The sequence below is a fragment of the Ochotona curzoniae genome, unplaced genomic scaffold (assembly GCF_017591425.1).
Source record: "Ochotona curzoniae isolate NIBS_2020 unplaced genomic scaffold, NIBS_Ocur_1.0 contig_4501, whole genome shotgun sequence".
NCBI lineage: Eukaryota > Metazoa > Chordata > Mammalia > Lagomorpha > Ochotonidae > Ochotona > Ochotona curzoniae.
Genome location: NW_024466307.1, coordinates 313,257 through 325,705, shown reverse-complemented (window position 1 = coordinate 325,705; position 12,449 = coordinate 313,257). Strand labels below are relative to the sequence as shown.

The window sequence follows — 12,449 nt, the reverse complement described above, 5'->3', positions numbered from 1 at the left end:
CCCACTTGTCTAAGAATAGTTGACTATATGTACTTGGTTTCTCCCCAGTACCTTGTGAAAAGTGGTTTCTTGAGACAGTAGGTTAAGCTGCCACTTGGGATGTCTGTATCTTGTCCTGGAGTGCCTGGGTCCTGTCCTACCTTCACCATATTTCCTACCCAGTTTCCTGCTAATGTGCTGGAGGGCAGCAGTGATGGCTTAACTGCTTAGGTTCCCACAAGCAAGGTCCAGCTGGAGTCCTTGCTCCTGGTTTCAGCTTAGCCTAACCCTGACAATTATAGATATTTAGGGAAGTGAACCAGTGGGTGGAAGATCAGTTTCCCTCCCTCCCTCTCTCTCCATCCCTCTTTTTCCAATAAATAAATCTTTTTTAAATAAACTGATATCTGGGGGGTCAGAGCCTAGGAATTTTCATTCTAACAGGTTCTCCAAGTGATTAATGCCATTCTGCCGTGTAACCAGTCCCTGAAGGCTCAGTGTGTGTTTTCTTTCTCCTTTGGAAGGCCACTCTAGGAGCTAGTGTGTAGTTTGCATTGGCTGTGGACTTGCTGTAACTCTGTGCTGCTCTGCATCCATCTCTGCGGTTGCAGAAGCGCTGTTGGTAGCAGTAGATGACTGTGTGTGGTTGGTTACTGCACACAAACATTTTGGTCTTACCATGCCAGGAAGTGATTGTGTGTGTGTGTGTTTTCTAACAACTTAAACCCTTTGGCCATTCAAAGGAAGGAGCAGTCTGCTCTTCACCATGCCTTTTCCTGTTACTCTAACATATGTATGATGTGGATTTCAAAGTTTATTGTGGGCACTAGTTTCTTCAGATCCATGCATACTTTTTCGTAATTCTATTTTGAGTGAATTTTTTTAAAAACTCCCCCTCATTTGTATGGCTCTGCACCAAAATGACCTTATCCTTCCATTTCCTTTGAGGTATTGATGAGTACACAATAGCCAAGTGAGTTAATTGTTATAACTTGCTGAGATTTTCCACAAACTGGGTTACTAATCTACATGATACTGTCACCTCCTGTGTGAATGTAACACCAAGATGTTCAGTGTTTCCTGTTGCTTTAAAACAACCATCTTATCTGTGTGTTTGAATAGGAAGGCCCAAACAGTCTGATTAATGAAGAAGAGTTCTTTGATGCTGTTGAAGCTGCTCTTGACAGACAAGACAAAATAGAAGAACAGGTATATCTGTTAAGATTCTAAACAAACTCTATAGCATCCCTTGATGCATTTTATATAAACAGAATTTGAAAATTGTGACTTAATAACATAGAAAAGTATCTGTGCACTGTTGCAAGCATAGAAAGATCTTTATAAATCCTTTTTTGTGTATATTAATGTCCACTTGAAAATAGCCAGTAATTATCTGAAGCAAATATGCAATATTAACGTGAAGTGAAATGGAACTGCCCTGCCTGTTCACTTACCGTGTCTAACTTCTCCTTTCCGGTGATGACAGGCGTATGTTTAGCCTGATCAGAAACTTTCCACAGAATAACTCATAAATTCAAAAGAAAGATGACCAGAAATCTTAGCTGTGCCATCTCTATCATTAGCCCCTTCACGATATTTACTATGTTTGCCTTTGGTTTTTTCTCAATATTACTTTGCTCAGAATTTTATCATAAATGTTGAATTCACAGCATTTACTTCGAGATCTTTCTGTGGGAATCAGAGGGAAGCATTTCTCAAATTGTCTAATTCTAGTTTCAAGATGAAGAATTTTATCACTTGCCTTTTCAAATTCTTTAGTAATGCAGTAGCTGTGTTTTACCACTAGGTGATATTTAGGGACGTGTTTCCAAACCCTGCTTCCTCCCTGCTTGAAGCTGATTTAACCTCTGCAGGGAACAAGTGTGGCTAACTTGTAAATAATCACATGTGTATCAGTTGTATGCCAGAAATGGCCTGGTTTGTTCACTCCCTCTCACGCCCTGAGGTGGTTGCGATCACTGTGCCCATCTGCTGACTGTGTGGCCAAGGGCTGGTCACCTGTAGTGATGCCTGTTTATCTGTCATGTTTGTTTTTCATTGTATTTTAAAGTAATGATAAAAATTCATTTCATGTGAAGATAATTTGTAAAGTTCACTAATCATTCTTTTTTGTACTCACAAGATGCCACAAAGCTCAAGAGTGGGAACTTCCAGTAAAGTGGGCTCTATTTTTGTTTTTTGTTTGTTTTTTACAGAGCCTGTGGCTCTATTTACTAAGTCTAAAGCAGTACCCTGAAATCACAGTGTTGTTTCCTGTTTACATGGTGGTACTTGGGCAGGTGTAGTGAAATAATGGGGTCAAGACAGCCCCGTGTTACTCTGATTTTACTGCTGTCTAGGCTCGCAGCTGTAAGCTTGTCACCAGGTCTTGTTTTTGTTTCTCAGTCGGTGAAAATACGAGTGAGATGTGCTTCAGAGCTCTTCTGGCTCACACAGTGCTGCCCTCCCAACCAGCAGTGCACTCGTTGAGTTTAATGTGCTCAGTGGAACCTTGAACAGTTTTAGAAGGAGTATTCATAGGACTGCACACCATTTAGTTTAGGTCTTTTCTTGCTGGTCTGGCAGGTGCTGTACGTGCCAGTCACAGGAAGAGGCTTGTCGGTGTGAGGGGTACATTATATTATGTTGAGGCTTTGAAGAAACCAGGCGCATAGGTCCCTGTTGCACCCGGTGTTCAGCCAATAATGCACAAAGCTGTCGACACCAGACCTTGACCTCAGCATTCTCCATGGTGACACACCACACAGTTTCGGATTTACTTCATTTGTAACTGTAGGGAAAGATGTGCAGTATGTTTGTGAGAAGTGAGATCTTAGCAGTTGTGCTCACACAGTGTTGAGTAGAAGTTACCAAATGCTTTCCATATAGTTAAAAGGTGAGCAGTTGCATACTACACAGCATAGTTTCTGGTAGATTTTGTTCAGTCATTTATTGAATGCATGAGAAGAAACTAGACAGGCCGCAGCAGAGGAAGGAGGTTGAGTGGCAGCTTACCTGAAGTAAAGTGGTAAGATGAACGCAGATACAAGATCCGCACATGAACTGCTACAAGGACTGAGTCATGGGGGCCTGATGGTCTAGAAGCCTGAGGCCTGCCCACAACACACTGACTAGATAGGTGGCTGGCATGATTGGGACAGAGTTTGGAGAGAAGAAAATCAGCAATAGTGTTAGTCCAGTGCATGACAAATGTTGCTGTGCTGTTAGCGAGGCCTTATGGGCAACAGAGTGCAAGAACATAACCTGGTGTCACAGGATATCTGGACATCCATGCTAGGTCAGGGTTTGGCCAGACATTTTATATCTGTGGAATATTTCATAATTCAAGTATTTTTTAATGCTGAAATGTTTTACTACTGGAATGATGGTAATTCCTGGTGATATTGTGCCATGCTTATGCTGCAGAGATAACACTTTGAAAATTCTCATCTTAACATTGTGGTTTTTTTTTTTTCGGTCACAGAGTGAGAAGGTCAGATTACATCGGCCTACATCCTTGCCCTCTGGAGATGCCTTTTCTTCTGCAGGGACTCACAGATTTGTACAAAAGGTAATCTGATGTCAGATTTTATTGCAAGTATACCCTAGGTTGATGGGACTATCTTTTAGTGTAGTGTTCTCACCTTGTGAATGAAATTAAGTAGTGAGTTCTGGGGGGTTGTTTTGTTTCGTATGTTGAATTACAAACACATCCTCCAGGATGTTTTATCTTGCTCAGAGCTGTAAGACAGTGAAGGGGGGTTGGGTGAATAGGGAGTGGTGTTTAGCCTACTACAGTTAACCAAAGCATGGCTGGTTGTATTAAGTTTGATGTTCTTGGAAGTGTTCTGTTCTCTGACACATCCCTGGTTGTGAAGTCAGCACTCGCTGCTGTGCTTGTTGCACATGGTGCCTTGTTTTCTCCTCTATCTTGTGTTTGCCAGTTGGTACAGGATGCTCTGTTGTGCCTTTGTTCTGATGACGTGATTTTTTCTTTGTCTGTCTCTGGTAGCACTATAGTCGCTCTTCCTCCATGTCTTCCATTGATCTAGTCAGTGCCTCTGATGATGTGCACAGATTCAGCTCCCAGGTACTGTATGAATGTGCAGATGGCTCCCCTCTGTCTGTGCTCGGTTCTAGCCTGCTTGCCCAGTCGCTAGAAGGCTTTTGGTTAGACCACTTACTTTGGCTTTCAGTTTTAAGAACAGCAATGAGCATTAAAAAGACCTGTCTTAATTTACTAAACACTTTCTCAGGCTTGCATGTGTCCTTGGCTTTGTATGCTACACCAACCAGCTGGGAATTTTGTCCAGTAGGAAGTAGTTCAGAGTGACTTTCCGACTGAATGGAAAAAAGTAGCAATTTTCTTTTGTGAATTGTGTTAACACTGTTCCTTTAGTGCAGACTTTGCAACTTTCATGACCATTTTCTAATTTATAGGATGTGTCTCATGTGGGAGCACATTTTTTTTTATTTGTTTCTTTTTATTGGAGAGTCACATACACAGAGAGGAGGAGATATGCAGAGAGGAAGATCTATCCACTGATTCACTCCCCAAGTGGCCACAATGGCCAGAGCTGAGCTGATCTGAAACCAGGAGGCAGCAGCCAGGAGCTTCTTTTAGGTCTCCCACACAGATGCAGGGTCTCAAGGCTTTGGGCTGTCCTTGCTGCCTTCCAAGACTACAAGTAGGGAGCAGGATGGGAAGCAGGGCCGCTGGAACACGAACAGGGACCATATGGGATCCCAGTGTGTGCAAGGTAAGGACTTTAGTCTCTAGGCTACCGCGCCAGACCTGCAAATTCATTTTAAATCTCATTTAAAATATCTCCCAGTGAGATTCAATAAGAGAATACTTTTAAATATTCATGTCATTTCCATTGAGTAAGTTGTATTTTCCTTATGCAGATTATCTTTAGATATTATAAATTAATATTTATGTTTATATGCTAGAAATCTATGGCAATAACTTCTGTTTGTCATCTCCAACTGTCAAGGAATCTAAGGAAGGAGTTTGAATACACTCAGCCTGCACCTACGAAATTACCATCAAAGTAATCCTATTTATATCTTTGACTTTATTTTTTTTTTATGGTGTTTGGGTTTTATTAAATCACATTGTGCTACCTTCGAGTGCCTGAGATATCTGACCTCTCTGGTTGGAATGAATTATGTTTATGTGTTTATGTTCTGTCATAGCACAGCGAGGGACGTACCTTGCACTCTGGGACTTCTGGTTGCCTAAGCTTGGGCTTGTTTCCCAGCTGTTCTGTGTGGGAGACCTTATCAGAGTGAGCTGTTATTGCCATTGTCACAGCAGAATTTCTTCTCAATTGTGTATAAACCAAATTTTGGGAGAGGTCTCTTGAAAGTCACAGGGTAAAGCATATTTCTATCATTTTACATGTACCAAAATAACTGAACAGTGTTTTGCCTGGGGAAGAAATTGGGTTGAAATAACAGTTTCCTGACTTTTGTAGCTTTTTTTCCTCTTTGAATATCTTTGAGAAGAAGATTTAGTACTCCTATGATGAGGAATTATCCATAGCCAAACCTGCTGCAGTATTTCCTGCCTTTTACACATCCATTGATGTGTGCTTATGAACAAAGCCATTATATTTACAGTGTGTCAGTGATGAGAACGTATAGTGGGAGGTAATGAAGCCACATTGGCCCCCATGGTCCCTGGCAGTGGAGGAACACAGAGGCTGGAGTAAACAAACATGGCAGGTGAGCACAGAAGGAATGGACGGCAGTTATCATGACCTGGGGCTTCAGAGCCCAGCCCCGCGTGCTGGCCACAGACGCTATCAGTCGGCAGGGAGCCTGCTGTTACATTTTTGCAAAAGCTATTCATCTTGCTTGTATTTTTTTTCTGATGTGTGGTGCATATGATTTGTCCAATCTTGGTTTGGCTTTTGAAGCTTAGACTGCTTTATATGCCAAAAGAGGTAAGACTGAAGAAAATAATGTTAAGATCTTTAAGTATTTACCTTTCCCAAAGAATATTATCATTAGCCTGCTTGGGCCCTAAAACCATTGAACAGCACTGTGAGGGGAATGAGCAGTCCCCAGGGCCGTAGGAGGGGCTGCCTGGCCTGTCCCCGTCCTGCAGGTGTGGAGCCCACCTGATCCTGTCCAGGTGCTCTCCAGTGCAACAGAGCATTGGGCAGCATTACACTAGTGATGGGCTGGGTGTGCTACACCGTACTGCTCACATCCTCAAGACACGTCAACACGGAGCAGAAGAAAAAGCTGTGAATTTATTCATCAATATTAGAAGCATTTACGCTATTTTGTACACAGTACATAAATGTACACCAGTAACATCTGTTGCTCCTTAAAATAATTGAGGTAGCTTAATTTTTTGGTAGTATGTATCACTTCGTAATCATTTTTTTTAAGTTTTGCCAAAATACCTCAGCATTATGCTGCAATCTGTATTCAGACTTTTAATAATTTAGTTTTGCTGTCTACATAAATGTTGGCGTATAACTGTTCTTCTAGAAATGATGTGGTAGTTACCAGGAGTGAAGTTACTCCCACTGTGTGACACTGAGTGCACAGTTATCATTGCAAGATGTCATCTTGGAAATTTAAGAAAAAAAAAATCTCCTTTGAAGAAAAAAGGCTGGGCCCAGTGCAGTTGCCTGGTAGCTAAAGTCCTAACCTTGCATGTGCTAGAATTCAATATAGGCACTGGTTCATGTCCCATATGCTCCACTTCCCTTCCGGCTCCCTGCTTGTGGGCTTGGAAGGCAGTCAAGGACGGCCCAAAGCTTTGGGACCCTGCACCCATGTGGGAGAACCAGAGGAAGCTCCTGGCTCCTGGCTTTAGATCAGCACAGCTCTGACTGTTACAGCTACTGGGGAGTGAACTAACGGATGGAAGATCTTTCTGTCTCTCCTCCTCTCTGTACATCTGACTTTCCAATCTTTAAAAAAAAAAAAAAAAGAAATACTTTCCCAAGACACAAATCCTGTACCACAAAACTCACCCTTTCCACGTGTGCAAGGCTGTGCTTTTTAAGAAAGAAAGGAGACTGTGCAGCCCCGTCCAGGTGGTTGGCAGGACACCCTCTCCCAGGCGACCTCAAGGCGCATCTGCCTGCTCAGAGCAGTGCGGTGCTGTGTGTTCATTGCCAAAGGCTGCTCCCTTGTGACTGTACAGATAATGCATGCCACTTCAGGCACAATCAGGAAGTCAGTAAGTAACATAATAACCATTATGTATTTGTTTATTTGAAAGGCAAAGTTATATATAGAGAGAAACTCTTCCCTCCACTGTTTGACTCCTCAAATGGAAGCAGCAGCCAGGACTTGGCCTGAGGGAAACCCAGAGCCAAGAGCTTCTTCGGGGTCTCCCGCGTAGTTGCAGGACCCAAGCAGTCAGACCATCTGCTGCTGCTTTTCCAGAAACATTAGCAGGGAATTGGTTAGGAAGCAGATGGAGCAGCTGGGACTTGAATAGGTACCTGTTTGGGATGCCAGCATCGTAGGTGGAGGCTTGCCATGTTGGCTTCACTTCCTGGGTAATCTTGCACCAGTAAATATATGGGGTCTGCCTCTTCTGTGTATTTATGGCTATCCGTTGAATTTACCTGTTCACCCAGCATTGAACAGGTAGTTTATTTTCAGGTATATATCTCAGTGAGTTGTGCTGTGCTAAGTAACCTTTGCATATTCGGTACCCTTGTATTCACATCTTTGCACACTTACCTGGTTATTTTCTTAAGGAGTTATTCCTAGAAGTGGAGTTGTCAAGACCAAGACCATTAACATTTCCAAGTTATGTCTGTTTTGACTGCCAAATTGCTTAAGTAGCTGAGGCAGCCAATCTTGCAGACCAGTGTTCTTTTAATTTTTTTTTTAAGATTTATTTATTTATTTATTTTTATTGGAAAGGCAGATATACAGAATTTCTAGGAGGAGAGACAGAGAGGAAGTTTTTCTGTCTAATGGTTCACTCCCCAGGCGACTGCAACAGCCAGAGCTGAGCCAATCTGAAGCCAGGAGCTCTTCCGGGTCTCCCACACAGGTGTAAGGTCCCAAGGCTTTGGGCCATCCTCGACTGCTTTCCCAGGCCACAATCAGGGAGCTGGAGGGGAAGTGGAGCTTCTGGGACTAGAACCGGCACCCATATGGGGTCTCGTGCACATGCAAGGCAAGGACTTTAGCTGCCAGGCTACTGCACCGGGCCCCAATGCATTTTTTTTTTTTAATAAGTTGACTGTGTCTTTGGCCTTTTTTGGAGGGACGGGTGGGAGAAGCTAATTGTGTACTTTTGATTTGTCATTAATAAATTACTCCATTTAAGCTGTTGTGTGACCTTGTCTCGTGTGCAACAATAGGAGGGTTATATTCCTGTCATTCTGGCATCAGAAAGAAACTTGAGTTGTGTTTGAGCCTTTAGAACGCGATTTTCTTTTCATATTTATGTGTTAATATTAGAAAATCCAATCTAGTGAGTTCTTGAAAGAGCACTATACTGAAATACGAGGTAGAAGAGAAGGTTAGACTTGGGGTGGTAGCGGTTCTTATTATATGTGTTTGATCTCCATTTTTCCATCATTTGTTGGCTGTAAAAATGCACACGTGTTAGTTTAGCACTTTTTATTTTTGGCTAACAAAAATCCCTGAAGTTATGCTTGGTGTAATGAAAACTAGCCAACTTTTACCCATGTCAGTGTTTTTTATCCAAAAGTTTTTGTTTTTAGCAAATATATTTAGTGTTCTAGAATATCAGATTTTTTTAGCTTGGTAAATGTTCAGTTTGGCTTGTGTTTCTTCTTAAAAGAAAAAAAAAATGTTTGAAAGAATGACAAACAGATCATTGAGCCATTGATTCACTTCTGCCGTGACCAGGCTGAGGCCAGGAGCCGAACTCCCATCAGCTGTCACCTGCAGAGGCACAGCAGAGCCATCCGAGCGAGCGTGTGGGCATTGGGGTGGGCTCAGAGGCAGGACACAGGCAACATAAGGTTCTTAAAGTGAGGTTTGACAGCTGTGTCATCTTGTCTCAACTTTGATGTCGCTGCCTCAAGGAAGCCAGCACCCTGCAGGTGTCACCAGGAGCCTACTGGAGCGGGGCGGTGCTGGGCTACCTAGGACCATAATGCATCAGACTGGTTTGCTGCAATTGTTCAAGCCCATTTCAGTGCAGACTATCAGCTTTATGTGGATGCTTAGTTTACTGAGGACAGAGTTGAGTGCGTTCTACGCGTTAACTTTTGCTCCATTCTGTCCGTTATGTGTGTGTGGAGTCTGTTTTGGGGGAAAACAAACCAAAACCAATTTCTGATATTTGAACCACCTAATTCAAATGTAGCCTTCTAAATTGAAATACAATAATGATCTTTATACATGTTGACAGAAAAGCTAAATATCAGCACATGTTCTAGGTAAGAATTTGTTTGCAGAATACAGTGGCCTGTTTGTCGCCTCTAGTCTCTGGGACTGTCTCCTGCTGCCTCGTCTGGGAATACACACAGGTGTTCTTACCCATGAATTACAAGATTGGGCCCAAAAGAGGGCCAAGAAGGAGTGAGCTATGTCGCTACTGTGGAAATTTGCGGAGGAGGGGAGCTTTATGTACTCTTCTTGTGGCAGTCAGAAGCAGTCTGCACATATTTGTGACTAGATATCTGAATAATCACCATCACCCTCTGAAAGCAGATTTCACGACTGATAGAGATACCTGATGTGTTTTCTGATTTAATCCTTTGCCAGTTTATTGAATATACTATTACTAAATTTTCAGGTTTTTCTCAATCCTGCAATCCCACAGTGCATTGTTTTGAGAATTGTGAAAATAGGAGTAGAATATGCCTGTTTATTTACTGCAAACTTAATGATAGAAAGTCAACAAGAATGTTTTTGTCATAGTATCTCTACTGAGTGGGATGATGAAACGTACAGAGCCACAAATGCGTCTGCACGTGTCCCTGGGTCAGGTGTCCACATCTCCCTCAGTGGTATCCCTCGCTGTACAGAAGCTGTATCCCTGAGTCAGGTGCACATGTCTCCATCCATGGGGTCTCATGCTGCAGAGAAGCTGTGTCCCTGGCCAAGAGCCTGAGAGCCTCTGTTCTAGGTGCATTATATATGTCTGTTTATCTTTTTTTAGAGACATCATCGTCTTTTTTTTTTTTTTAAAGATTTATTTTTATTATTTTTTGATTGGAAAGGCGGATATACAGAGAGGAGAGACAGAGAGGAAGATCTTCCGTCCGATGATTCACTCCCCAAGTGAGCGCAACGGGCTGATACTATGCCGATCCGAAGCCAGGAGCCTCTTCCAGGTCTCCCACGCGGGTGCAGGGTCCCAAAGCTTTGGGCCGTCCTCAACTGCTTTCCCAGGCCACAGGCAGGGAGCTGGAAAGGAAGCGGGGCTGCCGGGATTAGAACCGGCGCCCATATGGGATCCCGGGCGTGCTAGGCGAGGACCTTAACCACTTGCGCCACCGCGCCGGGCCCGACATCATCGTCTTTTAAAAAAAAAAAAAAAAGATTTTTTAAAATTTTTATTAAAAGTCAGATATACAGAGAGGGTGAGAGACAGAGAGGAAGATTTTCTGTGTGATGATTCACTCCCCCAGTGACCGCAACGGCTGGTGGTGCTGCACCCATCCGAAGCCAGAAGCCCGGAACTTCCTCCAGGTCTCTCACATCAGTGCACAGTCCCAAAGCTTTGGGCCGTCCTCGATTGCTTTCCCAGACCACAAGCAGGGAGCTGGATGGGAAGTAGAGCTGCCGGAACTAGAACCTGAATCCATATAGGATCCTGGCATGTTCAAAGCGAGGGCTTTAGCTGCTAGGCCATCACACCAAGCCATGTATGTTTATTTCAAAACCAAATTTAATCCCAGTCAACAGTAAAGCGCAGGGTGAATAATAATAATAATGACATTTAGCAATAAAATTCTAAATAAAAGGATAATATGCAGGTTTTCCAACCCCTTTCTGCCTATTCTTTTTTTATTATAAAGTTGTTTTGGGGCCTGGTGTGATAGCATAGTGGTTAAAGTCCTCACCTTGAACATGCCACGATCCCATATGGGTGCCGGTTCTAATCCCAGCAGCTCCATTTCCCACCCAGCTCCCTGATAGTGGCCTGGAAAAGCAGTCAAGGACGGCCCAAAGCTTTGGGACCCTGCACCCATGTGGGAGACCCAGAGGAAGCTCCTGGCTCCTGGCTTTAGATCAGCACAGCTCTGACTGTTACAGCTACTTGGGGAGTGAACTAACGGATGGAAGATCTTTCTGTCTCTCCTCCTCTCTGTACATCTGACTTTCCAATGAAAATAAATAAATTTTCTTTAGAAAAAAGTTGTTTTGGTTGTACAGGGTTTATCACCTCGGTTTTGTTTAAAAATACATTTCAAACTGGGAAGCAGAACTTTGTCAAGAACATGTGAAGTCTTCACAATGAATGTGATTGAAAAGGAGTGTTCTGCCACCCAGTTTTCGTTGCTTTACAGAAGCTACAAATGGGTAATTTGATTGTTAAACTTATTAGAAATTTCAATAAAGGAAACTTTTACCGAAATTCTATAATGTAGAAAGATGAGCTGAAAGGTAATGAAATGTAAAAGCTTGAATTATCACTAGAGAATTTAGCACAGTGAAGTTGGAAGTTGGATGCTTTTAATTAGTGAGAGTAGGGAAGTTCTCACCACCGTTAGTCAAGTTTTGACCAGAGAGCCAGGTTTCCTGCATTCCGTGGTATTCCGCTTTAAGACGTCATCTCTGTATTTGATAGTAAAGGGTAAAATCTTTTTTTTTTTTTCCTGGGGAAAAAAAGCCCTTATTTTGGTCACTTGGTGGACATGGGGCCTATCTGTGCTGGTTGAGTGATGCATCTTCCTGCCGCTGTCTTCCTTTGTGTCATTAACTGGAATGTCTGGAATGTGGACTGAACTCTGCAGCACTGCACGAAGCCCGCTCGTGAACTTGTATGCAAACCTTTGGTTGCACAGCTTTCTAAGCAGCTTTTCTGAACTGAAGTCAGCTGAGCACCATTGTATTTAGAGTGTGACATGGCGACTGAACATGAATCCTTACAACTTTGGTTTTTCTTCCAAGGTTGAAGAGATGGTGCAGTACCACATGACTTACTCGTTACAGGATGTGGGTGGAGATGCCAATTGGCAGCTGGTTGTAGAAGAAGGAGAAATGAAGGTAATCCCACTGAAACTGATCAGGCTGTTTCCATCTGGCTACTGTTGGTATTTATGAATGGGGACACATTTTCCTATCATTTCAGAACAAATCACTACCATCAAGAAGCACCAGTTGTTAGAAGTAAAAAGTCTGTGGGATTCCATTTGACTGTTTGCACTGAGGCTGCCATGTGTACAGTGTATTTTTTAGTTGCTGACATCAAATAAGAGAGTAAATACAAGTTTCTGAAAAAAAAAAAAAAGTGAAGGGGTCTGTGCTTCCCTGCACTCACTTCCACTTATTTGTTT

The 12,449-nt window shown here is 42.8% G+C and overlaps 1 protein-coding gene across 6 annotated transcripts in view; it reads left to right on the top strand.

Annotated features, from left to right (window-relative positions):
- Window positions 1–12,449, top strand: part of CERT1 (ceramide transporter 1) — a 73,756-nt gene that overhangs the window by 43,936 nt on the left and 17,371 nt on the right. For 2 of the 6 annotated variants that reach the window (XM_040985929.1, XM_040985924.1), the window contains exons 9-12: window positions 1,102–1,188; window positions 3,464–3,550; window positions 3,992–4,069; window positions 12,064–12,159. In XM_040985929.1, coding sequence (XP_040841863.1) covers window positions 1,102–1,188; window positions 3,464–3,550; window positions 3,992–4,069; window positions 12,064–12,159 — 348 coding nt within the window. Of the gene's footprint in view, window positions 1–1,101; window positions 1,197–3,463; window positions 3,551–3,991; window positions 4,070–12,063; window positions 12,160–12,449 lie in introns of all 6 variants that reach the window. The other 4 variants (XM_040985930.1, XM_040985928.1, XM_040985927.1 and 1 more) reach the window with 4 other exon arrangements.